Source organism: Bison bison, unplaced genomic scaffold, assembly GCF_000754665.1.
Source record: "Bison bison bison isolate TAMUID 2011002044 unplaced genomic scaffold, Bison_UMD1.0 scf7180017864371, whole genome shotgun sequence".
NCBI lineage: Eukaryota > Metazoa > Chordata > Mammalia > Artiodactyla > Bovidae > Bison > Bison bison.
This window is the reverse complement of record NW_011494943.1, coordinates 8,660,698-8,677,725: the sequence shown is the minus strand read 5'-3', so window position 1 is coordinate 8,677,725 and position 17,028 is coordinate 8,660,698. Positions and strand designations below refer to the sequence as shown.

General features: G+C 53.9%; 1 protein-coding gene across 2 annotated transcripts in view; it reads right to left on the bottom strand.

Annotated features, from left to right (window-relative positions):
- Positions 1 to 5,947: 5,947 nt before the first annotated feature.
- SEC14L1 (SEC14-like 1 (S. cerevisiae)) overlaps positions 5,948 to 17,028 on the bottom strand; it is a 48,033-nt gene continuing 36,952 nt past the window's right edge. For both annotated transcript variants that reach the window (XM_010856231.1, XM_010856232.1), the window contains exons 8-15: positions 16,256 to 16,344; positions 15,208 to 15,278; positions 14,155 to 14,326; positions 13,734 to 13,868; positions 11,751 to 11,885; positions 9,622 to 9,873; positions 8,411 to 8,589; positions 5,948 to 8,262 (exon numbers count right to left, since the gene is read on the bottom strand). In XM_010856231.1, the coding sequence (XP_010854533.1) occupies positions 8,157 to 8,262; positions 8,411 to 8,589; positions 9,622 to 9,873; positions 11,751 to 11,885; positions 13,734 to 13,868; positions 14,155 to 14,326; positions 15,208 to 15,278; positions 16,256 to 16,344 (1,139 nt within the window). In that variant the 3' untranslated portion in view covers positions 5,948 to 8,156. The remainder of the gene's footprint in view (positions 8,263 to 8,410; positions 8,590 to 9,621; positions 9,874 to 11,750; positions 11,886 to 13,733; positions 13,869 to 14,154; positions 14,327 to 15,207; positions 15,279 to 16,255; positions 16,345 to 17,028) is intronic.

Genomic DNA, 17,028 nt, shown 5'->3' with positions numbered 1-17,028 from the left:
GCTTTCTCATTTCCTCCCTGAAATGGGAAGACATGGTGCTGCAAAGCTTTCTTGTTTTGTGTGCCCTGCCTTCTGATCTCGCCTTCGGCGGCTTGTCTTCCATCGATGCCCAGCTCGTCCCTCTCCCAGTGAACCCTCCCCCGCAGGCACTGGTGTCTCCTCAGACCTGGGCCCCGGCTGGGTCCCCAAGTCCTTGGAGCGTCCCAGCTGTCCTACACCCCCACATTGGCAGACAGGCTCTGATAACCACTTGCTGGCTGTATCTTGACAGCGACCTGAGGAGATAACCTGCTTCCTCCCATTTTATCATCAGTGACAGCAAGCAGGTGAGAACCGGGGCTGTGGGAGCTCCTGGCTGGACTCATGGCCGCTGCTCAGGGAGCACCCCCTCCCTCCTCTGGGCTGCACCTTCTTAAGCTGTAAGAGCTTGTGGCTCAGCTGGTAAAGAATCCGCCAGCAATGTGGGAGACCTGGGTTCAGTCCCTGGGTTGGGAAGATCCCCTGGAGAAGGGAATGGCTACCCACTCCAGTATTTTGGCCTGGAGAACTCCATGGACTGTATGGGCCATGGGGTCGCAAAGAGTTAGACACGGCTGAGCGACTTTCACTTTCAGATCAGTCTAAGCTCTTTGCCCAGCTCTGACAGCCTGGAATTTCATTCTACGTAAAATAAAGAAGGATAAGCCTATTGATGGGGAAAACCCAAATCAAAACACACAAACACACACACACACCCCAAGGAGAGATGATTCCAGATTAATCAGGTTTGTTGTTGTTGTCAGTGATAAATGTCAAAGGCTTTGCAATGCCAGGACTGGAGCAAACTTTCTGCAATCTGTCAAGTTTCCACAGGATGTATATACACACTAGGGTGTATTTGTACAGAAAGAAGCTTAGCGTCAGGAACTGGCTCATGTGATAATGGAGGCTGACAAGTCCTGGGACCTGCAGAGGGCGAGCTGGAGACCCAGGAGAGCTGACAGCCTGACTCCTATCTGAAGGCAGGCAGATGGCAGACTCAGGAAGAGCCGGTGTCCAGTCCAAAAGAGAAAAAGCCAGTGTCCCAGATCAAGGCCACTGGGGAGGGGGAATCCTCTTACTTATGGGAGGGTCAACCTTTTTGTTCTATTCAGGCCTTGAGCTGATTGGATGGGGCCCGTCTGCTTTACTCAGTCTACCCAGTAAATGTTAATTTCATCTAAAAAAAAAAACCAGCACCCTCACAGACACACTCAGAACTGTATGGTGACCAAATAATTGGGCCCCACGGCTCAGCCAAATCGACCCACAGAATTAACCATCACACCTCTTCCTAGGCAAGATTTCAGCAGACGTGGGAGTTGAAGAGTTTTCTCCCATGGCTGGGACTCCAGGGGCACAGATGAAAGCAGCAGAGACGGCTCGCTGCCCAACTCTGTGACGGGCATGCACATCTTCCTCATGGCCACATGGTGGCGCCCACGGACGCAATTCCCTGGAGGGTGCCGTGACTAACCTTCATCGGCCAGAAGGGGGCTCCAGCTGGGGGCTGAGGTTGGGTTTTCCTGACTGTAACGCAGGGACTCTGAGCAGGGGTGCAGACCAGCCTTGCAAAAGGGAAGGAGCATAACTCGGCAGCCCAACAATTCCGTGGGAATCTGGATCCTTCTACAGGAGCAGCTGGGAGGGTCCTACTTTCTGGAGCCAGGCACTCGCCTCTCTTAGGTTCCCAGAAAGAGCCCAGACTCCTCTGCCCTTGTGTCTCACTTTGACACAGGGCGTTTGGGGCTGGCGCACAGAGGCTCAGTAATTTTGATACCCCAGGGCTCATAACTGGCTCTCTGCCGCTGTCAAAATGGGTCCCGGTGACTGACCGCACTCTTAAACCCAAAGGCAAGGTTGGAGTGGGAAAGTCTGGTTGCTTCTATTTGAAGGACGAGAAAGGGGAGGTCATAGGCAGCACTCAGCAAGGGGCAGAACTTTAAAGGGACCGGCCTCCGATTTTTTCCTGGAAGACCCCAGGAGCCCGGCTGCCACTTGCTGCCAGCTGGCTGGCACTGCTTTGCTGTCCTGGGCACAGACACCACAAACGCAGGGTACGCCCCTGGGCTCAGAACTTGGGCCATGGGTGCCAGCAGCCCCCACCTTGTGATCTGGATAAAAGGAAAGCAGAAGTGTTAAGTTGCTCAGCTGTGGCCAACTCTGCAACCCCATGGACTGCAGCCCACTAGGCTCCTTTGTCCATGGGATTTCCCAGGCAAGAATGCCGGAGTAGGTGGCCATTTCCTTCTCCGGCGGAACTTCCCAATCCAGGCACCCAACCGGGGTCTGCTGCATTACAAGCAGATTCTTTACTGTCTGAGCCACCAGGGAAAGGAGGAGATTCCCAAAGACAGAACCAGTATTACTTTCCTTGTAGGGAAAACAACCCACTTAAAGCCCTAACTAAAAAACAACAAACCACCTTACTATCGTAAGATAAAACAGAGACACGGAAGAGCATACATTGAATCCGCAACTTGGTGGAAAGATCGCCCCACGCCCCCCATAACCTGGGCTGCATCCCCAGAAGGAACCATCACGTGGCTACGTGCATCTCTAGTTAATAGTTTGGTCTTGTTTGTTAAGTGAAAATCTCTTTAATTTATGGGACTCCCCCACTTCCACTCCTTTCTTCCCCTCACAATTTATCTGTTGAAGAATCCAAACCTCTTGTTTCCGGTAGTGCAGTTCAGCTGTTGCCCATCTTCTATACTTCCTACAAATCAGCAGCCAGACCCAGAGCCTGGCCTGGGCTGAAGAACTCACAGGGCTGCAGGTCTCCAGAAGACCAGAATATGTAGTTGTCTCTTTCCATGACCTTAGCAGCTGAGCACCGAAGAATTGATGCTTTTGAACTGTGGTGTTGGAGAAGACTCTTGAGAGTCCCTTGGACTGCAAGGAGATCCAACCAGTCCATCCTAAAGGAAATCAGTCCTGAATATTCATTGGAAGGACTGATGCTGAAGCTGAAACTCCAATACTTTGGCTACCTGATGTGAAGAACTGACTCATTGGAATAGACTCTGATGCTGGGAAAGATTGAAGGCAGGAGGAGAAGGGGATGACAGAGGATGAGACGGTTTGATGGCATCACCGACTCAGTGGACATGAGTTTGAGTAAACTCCGGGAGTTGCTGATGGACAGGGAGGCCTGGTGTGCTGCAGTTCATGAGGTCGCAGAGTCGGACATGACTGAGCGACTGAACTGAACTGAGCAGCTGGAGATGCTGAACGCTTAGATCTGTTCACTCATGTGAAACAGCGTTATTGTTATTCCTTTAATTAATTCGCTTGCTTACTTTCATAGGTACTGCTCTCCAGCTTCTGTCCATTTAGGAAAGGCAGGATAAATTCAGCTTGTTTACCTACCAGCTTTCTAAATTGGTTCCTTATCGTCCTCCAAAGGGGATCAGTTCTATATGAAAATTGCTTGGAATTATGAATTCATGGATTTTAACACAGTCAGTGGGTTGGAAGTTGACTGCACTCTAGAGTGTTCCATTCTATGTATTTATTTGGCCGCACCAGGTCTTAGCTGTGACAAGCAGGGCCTTTTTGGGTGCGGCATAGGAACTCTTAGTTGCAGCACGGGGGATCTAACTCCCTGACCAAGAATGGAACCCAGGCCCCTTGTGTTGGGAGCACAGAGTCTCAGCCAACGGACCACCAGGGAAGTCCCTCGTGTTGCATTCTTGACCAGTAAAAGCCTCAAGTCAGCCTCTGAGCCCTTGAGCTACGACCCTAGTGTCTTTGATCACTTCTTTCGTCTTTGATGAGATAAGATGTCCCTGGCTCATCTTGCAAATTTCCTGTACCAGACCTAGAATCAGCCATTTCTCCAATAATGTCTTGTTTCTTTGGTGAGGAAAGGTATTGAAAGACCATAATCCAGGTGCTTTGGGATTCTCAGTGTTTATGGGCTGCTCGTGGTTTCATGCTTATGTATATTCTCCCCACTATCTGAAAGTACAATGATCCTATGAAACCCTTTTTAAGTCGAAATGGCATTAAGGGAAGAAGCAATTACCTTAGGGTATGCTTTGGTACAGAGAAGGCAATGGCACCCCACTCCAGTACTCTTGCCTGGAAAATCCCATGGACGGAGGAGCCTGGTAGGCTGCCGTCTATGGGGTTGCACAGAGTCGGACACGACTGAGCGACTTCACTTCGACTTTTCAATTTCATGCACTGGAGAAGGAAATGGCAACCCACTCCAGTATTCTTGCCTGGAGAATCCCAGGGACGGGCGAGCCTGTTGGGCTGCCGTCTATGGGGTCGCACAGAGTCGGACATGACTGAAGCGACTTAGCAGCAGCAGCATGCTTTGGTAAGATTCAAAGAATAAACTGAGATAAAGCACAGACGCTCAGAGACACGGTTTGAAGCTGCGGTGGCTGCGTGTTGAGATGCTATGTGTGGTTTCTGGGCAGGAGCTTGGCGGGGGCCTCTCACTACTCAGGTGCACTCCCTCTGTAAACGCTGCTGCAAAACCAACACTGAACGCTATTTTCACTGCCTTTTTTCACAGAATTACTGAAAATGGGTGTTAATGTAGGTCTTTCATAAAAGCAAAATGGTGTAAGGTGAATTTTGGAAAAGCAGGGGCTATCTGTGTGTGTGCACACCCGTGCATGCTCAGTCACTTCAGTCGTGTCCAACTCTGTGACTCCATGGACTTGTATCCCGCCAGCCTCTTCTGTCCATGGAGATTCTGCAGGAAAGAATCTTGGAGTGGGTTGCCATGGCCTCCTCCAGGATATCTTCCCAACCCAGGGTCGAACCCAGGTCTCCTGCACTGCGGGCGGATTCTTTACCACTGAGTCAATGGGGAAGCCCCTGGAGTGTGTGTACACATTATATATACATGTTATATATGTATTCACACATACGTAACACCAATGCGGATCAATACATGCTACGACTTAATGGCCTGATACAAAAACCCACCGCCCACTGTTAAGATGCCCGTTCTCAGAGGCTCTGAGGACAGGGACGGGAGGCAGGAGACAGGTGCTGCCAGCCCCACCTGCTTTTCATGTTGCTCCAGCCGCCACTGTGAGAAGCTGCTGCTACATTAATGGCTTGTAAAGTGGGCCCAGGAGACAGCAAAGCAGGAAGGAATCCGGCAAAAGTCTTGCCCTCGGGGAGAGGCTGGCTGAGTCAGCAGTACTCGCCTCCGGTGCTGATAACTGGAGCTTGTCTTGAATGCCTCGGGGAGGGGAGGGCAGGCTCACAACCCAGGCCAGGCTGCGGGCGTGTGGGCATCTGCAGGCCTTACCTGCTCCCGCCCTGAGGCCTGGGCACTCCCTGTGGGCACTCCCACCGAGAGCAGGCCTCCCGCAGGCCCAAACGCAGGAGCTGGGGACAAGGCAGCCCAGGTTTCTGAAGGTCCACACTGGTCCCCTGCTGAAAGGACCCATTTTGTTACTAAAGAAATCTCCCAGTTTATTCCAAGGCCTTTTTAAACTTCATCACAGATGATAAGTGAAAATGCAAAGTACCATACGTGTCTTCTTGCCTGTCAAGTACATAAGCGTTTTTGTACAATGAAAAATACTGATTTGTTTTGACATTCCATGTTAAACTGCATCATGTGTAATGCAGACCTAATCCATCTGATCATGTGTTCTGGGGAGTGTTCTTTAGTCAACAGTTTTAATTTAGTATATATGTAAAAGAGAAACATGGGATCAGGTGTCCAGCCTGAGTCCTGTTTGACTTCCTGGAGTCGGAGGAAAGGTGCAGCCTGTTCTCTGTTGGGGGGCGGGGGCGGGGGGGGAGACCACTGAGCTGTACGTACTGAGCCTCGATCCGCACCAGCCTCTGGCTCCAGCATCTCCCTTTCCTCTAATCTATAGTCTCCTAAGAACGTCATACTCTTCAAAGGAGGTTGCCATTCACAATAAGAAAAAGACTCTTTTTTTTAAACAGTTCACATTTATTATTGATAATAATAAAAAAATCTTTTAAAGACTATCAGTATTGTATTACCAAGAGTGAGGTAATATGTTTACAAAACATTTACAGAATTTGATACGTAAATAATGTAATTAGGAAAGAAGGTGAATTAAGACACTAGTAATAGAAGGGAAACCAGAAGGATCGTTAGTGCTGGAAAAAAGGTGGCACGACAGCAGCATCTGAAACAGGGCGCAGGGCGCTGAGTAGGGCGGGCCCAGCGCGGGACCCCGCCCACCTGCCCCACAGCCCCTCCCAGGAGAGCGGAGGGAGCCCTGGAAGGTGTGTGCAGGGATGTGCTTTGAACTCTTAAAGATACAGTCAACTCTGGGGATAAAATAGTGCCACTTCTGAGTCAACTTAAAAAGAACTGGTCTTCAGCCTGGGGGAGGGGGTGGCTGCAATTCAAATAGTTCTACAAACATCCCTGGGCTGAGGTGGACTGTCAAGTGAAGCGTTTTCTTGGCAGCTGTCAGCAAAATCGCCATCTGAGACACAGAGAGAGAGAGAAAGAGAGAGAAAGAGAGAGGGGACCATCTTCAGGTCCTTAGAATCTGGAAACAGGAAGCACTGACAGCAAGCAGTGTGGATCCACTAACTAGCCCTACTGTGCTTTCTGGAAACAAGCCTCTAGGTGCCAAGGGTCGGCTGTGCTCCACACAGGCCCGCAGCCCAGGGAGAGGCAGGAGAGTCTCAGCATGCCACACCCACGGAGGACACCCACGGAGCTCTGCCCCTCCCAGCCCTCCTGACCCCGCCCCTGGCACACCCTGGTCCTCACAGCACTCCACCTAACGCCTCCAGGGCAGATCCATAACAAGGCAACTCAGGATTTCTGAGGCCGGGATTTCTTCATGATGAAGATGGCGCCTGGCTCCTGGCCCAGATTCTTAAAAAGCACAGCCTCTGCCACACACACCATCACGTGACATGCCTTCATTCATCGTGGAGACTGACCCAAAGCAGCAACTGGACAGACTCACAGAAAACCTGCTTTTCCCATAAAAAGCTGAGAAAATGATGGGCCAATAAAAAGGCAGACCAGGCTTGGCGATCAGAATCAAAAAGAAAAAATCAAAAGCAAACCAACTTCATCATCTGATCTGCTTCGAGGACATTGAACCCTCTCTTACTTGAGCTAAGTTTCTACCCACCCCTGGACACACATGCTTGCGTGTACACACATCCACAACTTCCTTCACAAAGGAGCCGGGCTGCCCAGGCCACAGGCGGTCCTGGAACAGCCACGTGGGGAGAACGCTGGTCAGCTACAGTGAATGTGGGACGTTCCAAAATGGCGAGTGGGGCTCGCTGCCCCTGAAACACCTCCAGCGGCAGGAAGGACCACCTGGGCGCTGACGCCACCCGGCTGTGAGGGGCCCAGGGAGGCCAGTGGAGGAGCTCAGAAGTGAGCCATGCAGGAAGGAAGAGAGGCACACCAGGAGGAGAGGAGGAGGCGGCCCTTGGCCCACGTTCAGGACAGAGAAAGTCTGCTCTCAAAGTACCAAAAGGTTTGAAGGGAGGAGAGAGAAAATAATGTTTAATGATGGCGGTGTTCTTCCTGGCATCATGGGGGGTCCCCGAGAGCCCCCAGCCCCCACTTTACAACAGCGGGTCTGTTTGGTCCCAGAGCTGGGTCGGGACACCCACAGGCTCCCTGAGTCCTTCCAGTTAGGCGGCGACTACTCAGAGGAACAGGAACCCAGAGGGTGGTCGACGCCCTCGGAGCGCGTCGACCACCGGCAGGGAGGAGGCGGGGGCCAGCTGCGGGCAGGGGACCAGTTGGCAGCTTCTGCTCCACGGAGGAAGGCGGGTCACCTCGGACGGGTGGAGGAGGGGCTTCATCCACTGAGGGACAGTGAGGAGGTGGCTGGAATCGTTTTTTTTGCATCCAGGTTTGAGACAAAGTCAACCTCTTAACTGGTATATAAACTACTTTTCTTTGAAGAGAGCCCTTGTGCTCTGATTGGATTTTGTGCACACTGTATACAAAATCTATGGCTATTGAGTGAGAGTTACAACTACCTGTCGAGATAGCTTCGGGGTCAGTGACTACATTTACCATCTGCAGAGCTATCTGCTACCTAGAGGGCCAGAGCAGTTCACACAACGTGGCCGCTCGGCGGCGGGTGGGCAGCGGTCCGAGGTGGTGGGCCGTCCCCTCCGAGCACTGGGCACTACCTGGAGATCATGGAGCTGGAGTGGGACTGGCTGGACGAGGTGGTGGCGGCACTGAGCTGCGAGAACCCGCTGTGGCTGGACTCCAGGCTGGTCATGGAGCCTCTGTAAGCAGCACGGGAAGGGGAGGCGTGAGGACCCATGGTGACCGCCAACTGCCTTCCAGCTGGACCCTGCCCCCTCACTCCCCTCGGTCCCCAACCCCTTGTGTGACATCACGAGCTGCCCTGGCCCAGAACCCGGCCTCCCGTACCTGAAGTCCTCGGAGCCGATCACCTCGGTGTAGTACATCACCTTGCACTTGTGGGAGGAGACCTGCAGGGAGGCCAGCACGTCGTCCACACGGGGCAGGTTGGTGGCGGCGCAGGCCGGCGTGCTGTGGAACTTCCACTGCAGGATGTAGAAGCCCGGCCACCGAGTCACGTGGGAGCCCTGGAGTGAGTCGGGGGGCACCGCTGAGGACCACCTGCTTTCCGGGAGCCCCCACAACGGGGACAGACGCCGAGGGGACGACATCTCTGTCCACTCGGATCTAGCGTCGATTACCGACCCTCTCGGTGAGGGAAGGGGCCAGCTACCCTGGTTCGTGATCAGGCCAGTCTCACACTGCCTCCAGGGGTGGGCCCTGCAGCCAGGCCCCCACCTGCGGAGGAGGAAGCAGGCGCCCACAGGGTGGAAGCCCCCAGGGGGGTCCTCTGCTTACCCTCGAGGCGGTAGGGTCTAAAAAGCTTTCCTAGGCCAGCCAATACTCTGACATGCTTCTAGTGACCTTACCAGCATATCCCGGGTTAAAAGGATGTCAGTCTAAAGCTGAATGACGATCTGTGAAAACTGCTTTCTCCCCCTAATTCTGGAACTAAAGACCGTGTGATACAGCTTCAAACGTTCATTATTTTTAAAACTGAATACTCTCTTTCAGTGTTTCTAAGACCACCAAAACACTGTCAGGCTTATCCCTGAAAAGTGTGAAGGCAGCAAAATCATGCGTCTAATATAAAGGCCAGAAACTCCCGAGAACTACCATTCTGAGCTCAGGCACTCAGAATAACTAGCCAACGTTTTAAATGAACTGATGGAACACTGCAAAGAAATGAGAATGCTTGGTCATGATAGTTAACAGTTCCCTATGTCCTTGTTTATCTCACTTCTATTCAGAGTGATTTTCTTGAAGGAGACCAATGCCGTTGGGTCAAGGGTCATCTTAGCAGCCTCCTGAATCCCAGCAGTGCGTGTACACTGACTGCCCTCTCCTTCCTTCTGTTTGCTTCTGTGAAAACATCTCCAGAAATAATTCATGGCTCTAGACACAAGTCATGGATTCTGCTGAGCAGAGTTCTTCTGAGAGTCACTCGGCTTCCTGAATCACCCTGACTAAGAGGACACACTGAACCGCCCGGCCACCGCCCTAAGACTTCCTTCTCCAGACAGAAAAGCCAGGCTGTGGGCAGGCTCAGGAGACCCTACCTGCACACTCTCCCCTTCTTTGCAGATCAGAGGCGACTCCACCATGCTGTAGTCCCGGCCCAGCTGCCAGACTCTGTCTATCAGCTGTACGTTGTTCCCCCCTGGGGAAGTGATGCTGTGCGCCCCCAGGGAGTCCTTCTTGGGTGGCTGTGGTGACCGCTTGGAGTGATAGATGTTAAAGACAATGTCCCCTTTGCACACGTCAAAATCCCACGTGATCACCGATGAGGCGTCCACAATCTGAATGAGAATCTGGAAGGAGAGGTTGGCTGCATCAGCCTGCCACGGTGAACATGAGCCTGCGAGCCAGCGCCGCCGCAGCACGTCCCCACTGCCCCCCAGCTCTCCTCTCAGCTGGGGGAGGGGGGGTCCCAGCCGCAGGCCTCCTCGGCCAGGCTCGGCACTCGATCAAGTTCCGTGCTCCGTTAGCTCCCCCTGCAGCCTGAGTGTCCCGAACATGCAATTTAGATGCCATTCTAGGCTACCGGGTCCTGGCTGTAAAAAAGGCCTTGATATAAAACAGAAATAACGCTCAACAGCACAGAAGTGGTTCCGAGGGTTGCTCTGGGCTGAGGGGCACAGGGAAGGTCCCAGAGTAAACAGCCCGGGAGGGACAAGAGGAGGGGAGGCGAGCACAGGCTGAGGGGTCTTCGGCCCGCAGCCGCCAGGCTGGGTGGTGGGAGGGAGCCGCGTGGCCTGGGTGGGGAAGGCCCTGGGTGTCGAGTGCCAATCTACAAGCTGAATTTCAGGCAGCGCCCATATAGCTTCCCAGCAGGGAATGATCAAAGTTACAGTTTCCAAAGATTACTGTGATAATTAAAACCAGCTGTGGAAGGCTATGTATTCACTAAAAAATCTCGGCAGAAGCCAGCCCCATGCCCCACCCGCCCTGGAAGCCGCTCGCTGAGTGCCGCAGGCGGTGTGCCGGCTTCCCGGCCAGCAGTCTCTGGTGGTCCCCCTGCCTCGGCTCTGTAGCTACACAGACTCTCCCTAAAAAGCAGATTCCACACACACACGAGCCCTGTCCCATCCCAGCACAGCGGCAGCACCGACACCACGGGCTCCATGGGCCAAGCTCCTTGGGACGCCAGCCCCTCTGCGGACCGGCCCCTTGCGCCTGCGTTCACGGCTCCTCGCTTCATGAGACCCCCGTCCTTGATGTGCGTCCTACTGAACCCTCAAACCAGAGCCGAAGTTTTCAGTGTTCTGACGTAGAAACCCTCTCACAGATAACCCTGCGACCCACAAGAACACACCGCACACTGAGCTCCCTACCCGGGACATCGCGACCGTGACCTAAGCAAAGACGAGAACGCAGCCTCCAAGTAAGAAATTAATCCAAGTAATCCTTGAGATGCAGTTGTCTCCCCCCAAAGAGGCTGGGAGTAAGGCACCTCAAGCCCGTCTCCGCTCATTCAAACCACAGCATCGTGTCCGCTCACCCCAGGAGGCTCGGGTGGTGGTGAGGGAGGCACCCCGGCCAAGCATGGAGGAGCAGCACAGGGTCAGCTTAGCCAGCTTCAGCCCGGCGGGATCCCACGACCCTGAGCCACACACCTCGGCCCGGAGCCCAGGATGGGCCGAGCCCACTCAGTGCACTAAGACCACTCAGTGCAGAGACACTCATGACACCAGAGCGCACGCGTGTGTGAAAACAGGCACGGCCTTGCTCAGGCACCACCACAGGCAGCAAGGAGAGAACGCATGGCGTGAGCTCCTCCTCACCACCAGACTAGGAAAACGGGCAAACTCCTTAAAAAACAGTAAATAACCAAACCCAGTCAAGAAAACACAGAAAGTGCTGAAAACATTAAACTGAGAAGTTACAAACCTCCCCCCCGGGGGAGACCTGCGAGGCGCCCCATGCGTCAAGGGTCTTGGGTGGACCGGACGTGGAGACGCCTGCCTACTCTCCTCCTGGGGGCCCTGACCAAGGGAAGCCAAGGTCTGCTCTGCGAGAGCCTGCTTGCCAGCATCGACAGCTACCTTAACTGCAGACCAAGTGCAGACCAAGACCAAGTCGGGGAAAAGCATCTGATTCTCCTAAACGACCCCCTACTGGGGAGACCACAGAAGAACCCCTGGGGGGAGGGGAGACCCAGGCCCCGTGGCTTCAGCCCGGCCCCTACCTCGTGCGGGGCCCCTTTGAAGACGCTGGCAGACTGGTAGATGGTTTCGGTCCAGAGCTTGAGGTCTTCGTTCTCCAGCTCCTCCGCGGTCCTGTACAGGGACTTGGGCACCAGGCCCCCCTCCGGCACCTCACACTGGAAACGGAAACACGGCTTGAGAGCAGTGCCCACGGAGGCCGATCCCGAGAGCCACACGCCGGCCTGACATGCTCAACTCTGTGGAGCCTAGCTTAGGAAATGGGAAACACTGGCCATGTCGTAAAATACCCTGCACTACTTAGGCAAAATAATTGAGAAAAACCACTTAAACACACGTGTCTCACTTTGAGTAAATGAGAACAAGCTGAGGCTGATCTGCCACAACGCTCACAGTAGTGCGTGTGTGGGACAGCATCCAGCTACTGAAGCTGGTTTACGTAAGCAGCGCTGGGTGTTTATATTGTGCTGCAAAGGAAAACGCTATGTGAGGAAGAGTTTTATTCTCTACAGCACAGGCGCTATTTCTATCATGTGCAAGTAAGGGCAAGATGTGTAAGTAACGGGGGAAGTTTAGTGTCTGTGCCAGGTCAAACGACCAGTCCACACCACCAGCCAAAACCCATGAAGAGCGGCACCTTTCGAATTTGCTTGAAGCAGGCTAAATTAGAATTTGCACATTCGTGAATGTCCTAATTGACCCGGATATAATGACTGAACCCTCGAGTTCTTAAAATCCAAGTGCTTCCTGTGGTACCTGCCCTGGGAGGTGACTACACAGGAAGAAGCACGGCCATCTCCGACGGGCAGGGCGGCAGGACTCAGGGAGGCCGCTGCAGTGACGGCAAGCTGGACGGCGTCAGACAAGCGAATGCAGCCTCAACGCCAGCCCGACGGTGGCACAGAAGAGCCAAGCCGAAGCCTTAAGAGCCTGAGCGGGGAGACCTCTGCTCTTATGGGGGTAGATCTCTGCTCTTACGGGATTCTTACCATTGCTAACACAGCACAGGGGAGTGGAGGCTCTGCCCACTCCAGCCCCGCTGCTTCCATTGCAACTGGAAGAGCAACCTGAGTCGTGCTCTGATACACTGCGTCTGTGTGTCTCCACAGATCTGACCCCAAGCTTTAATCTCAGGGAAGCTGGGTGGGGGTCCCCTGGCTCACTAGCTCCCTGCACTGCACTGTGGTTCCATCTGCGACTCCTCAGAGCGGGACTGAAGGCCTGAGAACTGAGTTCAGCTCTAAACTCCTCCAAGAATCCCCCAAGATCCCCCAAGTTCCCATCAGCAGCTGAACACGTGAGCCAGCCAGGGTGGCCGCACCTCCACATCGCAAAGTCTAATTTACTGTGAAGGGGAGTGGACTCCCTGCTGGCGTCACCTGCTGCGTCAGCAGGGCGAGTGGACCGCTCCCGGCTTGTTTCCTGGCCCTCACATCAGGCCGTCTTGCCCCCGGGGCCATACGGTCTTCAAGGAGCTAAACTTCTCTGACTCATCACATGCCCCACTCATCACAGTACAGGGGCAGAAGTGGAGCCATCTGCTTGCTAACCCAGCCATGCAGTGTACTTCAAATCCTGCATTACATAAAAGAGGACGAGCTCCCTTAATTACCCTTTTTAAGATGTGTTCCTGACATCATCCACGGGGCAACCTTTTTGGAGAATCAATTTGATTTTTTAACATTTTAAAGAAATGCACAGCTGCTCTAAAACGGTTAAAGAATCTAATTCACGCAAAGCTGAGAGCATAAAGGAAGCTGCAATCACACTGATTCTAAAACAAGCTCTCTTTAGTGTTTAACAATGAAGAATGTGTATGTTATCAAAAATTACCTAAATGGCTCTGTTTAGTTTAACCCAGGATCAGACAGATGCCAGCCAAAACCCCCAAACTGAAAGACAAATAATCCAAACGAAAAGTTCTGAAAATCATTTGTGTCAACCACACCCATCTTCCCTGCCCTTGTGAGTAGTCAGACGTGTTACCTGCCTACGTACATACGTACCATGCACTCTCCACTCAGGAAATCTGGAATGATCTCTTTGTCGATGTAATCCAGCAGGCCTCCAGGCCCCTGGTAGTCATTTCCTGCATAAATGAGGAATTTCCTTCTGGTGTTGTCGTCAATGAATGGACTAACCTACAAAGAATTGGAAAAGACCACGCAGTTATACTTGCTCTACTGTCTGTACTTCAAGGGTGAAAATTACATGCTGATATTGGGGGGGTGGGATTCAAGTTCGATACGCTCTTTCTGTAAAGTCCAAAGTGTATGACGTGCGGACTCTCGGGAAAACTTTCTTCCCTTAAATAACCTGAGACACTTTGATCTCTCCACGCTTGTCTCGTTTCTTAACTAGTGATACAACTTGGAGTCACAGACACACAGGGACAGGAACCCGCACTCGCCCGCCGCGGAGGCGCACCAGCGTCCAGAGCACGGGGAACACGCGGGGGGCGCGCAGGATCAGCAGGCGGCCCAGTGTCTCGGGGTAGTTGGCCTCCACCACCTCGATGATGCGCAGCAGCGCCTTCACGCCCGGCCTCCACAGGTGCCGCATGTTCAGCCCCTCCAGGTCCACCAGGCAGGTCCAGGAGCTGCAGGTGAGACCAGCTCTGTTCAGCGCGCGCACACTCGGGAAACCACGGCCCAGGGTGACTGGCTTTCGTTTTTTATGTTCTATACAGTTGCTAGTGTCCATTTCCAAAAATACACTGGGTTTTCAAAATCACAGTGTAATGAACTCTACCGCTATCTGCCTGTATTAAGACGTGGGCTGCGTGTAATAGGACCAATCCCCAAAATACCAAAGCCACCAAGGGCTAGGGAACCAGGATCAAAGGTGCAGCCATCCATCCAGGGAGGCACGTGCTGCCCTGGACCTGCTGAGCCCCCTCTACTGACCCAGCGGGGCGTGCGTACGGCGTTTAAATACACGTGTGACTGAACGTTACTGAGTCAAGCGCTGCGGCAGGGGCCGGAAACACGGGAGTGAACAAAAGCCCTCAGAGTCCCTGCCCTCCTGGAACTTCTGTGCTGGTCAACCATCCAGACCCTTCCCAGGGCCCACCTCTGAACAACTGCACGTCTTCAGAACAGTCCACCATGACTGCAAGTTTGGTTTAAGAGCAGAGAATCATTTTCTTCTGTCCCACCTCCTCAGCACCAAAAAAAGCAGAGCAAAAACCAAGCAACTGGGACCCTGGACTCCCAAGGACCATGAAACTACCACAGGCCTACCCACACAGGCCGAGAGGACAGCAAGGCCTGGGGCAGAAACACCAAAACCCAGCAGCCGCCCCGCAGCTGACTGCAGCACACGCCCCACGCGATTATCTGTCCCACCTGCTAGGACACCATGGAAAACAGTAACTACTCAGACTTGGTCCTAAAAACCAAAGCAGAGTCTGGCTTTTTAAAAATCAACTAGAAATACGTGACTCCTATTTCAAACAAGCTCGGAGGAAGAAGCAGCTACCTGATAGGCCGGCCGAAGACCTTAGTGTTCTCTTCACACCGTCGCAGGCCTTCTTCGTTGATGGAAAGAACCTGTGTACAAGAGCCAGAGACGTTGCCCATCAGTCTAAGGGGCCGACGCGGCTGCATCCGGCTGCGCGGGTGACGGCAACACCATGTGCCTCAGGGAGGCGTGTAAGCCAAACGCCATCTACGTCCTGACACGGCCGCATGCACAAAACACATCACGGAAGCAGCAGCTCGCTCCCTCATAGGCACGTCCAGAGCGAGCGTGTCTGAAGAGTCGGAGCTGAGTGTCGGCAGAGTGGCAACACAGTGAAGCCTCACACGCCAGCTAAGAGAAAGGGCAGTGTGACAACCGACCTCAAGTCTGGCTGAAGGGACCCCTTTGAGCTGGAGTAACAAGCCCTTCCCCGACAGATGCAGTCCACCCGTAGACCTGTGTGCATGTGTGCGGGAGCGCCCACGGAAGCACACGCACAGTGCTGGGCACCACAGAAGAGGCACAAAATGCCCACAGTGGGTAATGTGGGACGACGGCTTCTCCACTGCCTTTCAAGGTTCTGCTTGCTCGTTTCTACTTTAAGGCTAACATTCTTCTCTTCGGGACTACCCACGCTGTGCAGCCTGCCGGGGAGGGGTTGAGGAGACAGGGAAGGAGGCGCTCACAGCCCTGACAAAGGACGCTCAGAGCCAGGACCACGCTGTGCTGGTGCAAGAGCACTGCTGAGAGGCCTGACGAGAGGCGGCCCCAGAGCACAGCGAGGGTAGGCGGCAGGACCCACATCGGCCTGGGGGTGCGGCTGGGGGAGCGGGCGCCCGGCCCAACCCCCACGCCCCCTGGAGCAGCTGTGCCCGCGGCTGTGTTCGTGCTTCCCCACAGTGAAAACCGTTTTCTTAACTTTTGGGCCCTCTTTTGAAGTTTGTAGAATTTATAAATAGGTCCTCCTTTCTAATGATCAAAGTGATACACGCTGTGGCTACAGGACCATGGTCCCCTCCCACCCCCGCCGACAGAGAAGGAAGTGAAGCCAGCGGGCAGCACTCACGTATCTCAGCAGGGCCTCCTCGCCGAGAGCCCTCACCAGGCCTTTGGTGTCCATCTGCCCCAGCCGGAGCACGTAGAGGGGCCGGCCGTCTGCAGGGGAAGGACAGGCGGCGTGAGCACTGCTCCTGACCCGAACCGGGGGACGGGCGCCCCCATAGGCCAACGGGGCCCCGTGCGCTCTCCCGCTCTGGGAAGCAGCAGCTGGCTTCGGCAGTGCCTACAGGAGGCCCACCCGGTCTTTTCCCACCAGAATTGTAAAAGGTGAAAACAAAGGCCAACTGATGGAGCAGGTCATTAGCGGGGCCCCGCTGGTGAGGCGAGCCCCGCGGAGCTCGGCCTCTGGCTCTACCCGCGCGCTCTGACGCGCCTCCACTGCGGGGCTCGGTGCAGTGACCCCACTCCGCCTGCCGCCGAAACTGAGCCAGAAGCCTGTCCTGCAGGTGTCGTGTGCAGAGCATTCTGACCAGATGGCCCCACATCTGATCGTTCATTTAGGGATGCTGCTCTTGGTTACGTTTTGTTCACTCCCCAGGTAGAGCTAAGAACCCTCCTGTTGTGATGTACAAAACCTGGCTACGCGTTGTTACAGACACTGCACGGGTTAAGCCACTGCAAAGCACCTTTACTAGCACTCTGCTCCTGCGAAAACTCAGCCTTCGGAGTTTTAAAAATTAAGTCAAACAAACTCCACCTGATTAAGGAATGAAGTGGAGCAGGCTACTGGGCGGGGGGAGCGAGTAGCCAGGAAGCAGTGGCCTCAGGCCCTCCCTCTCC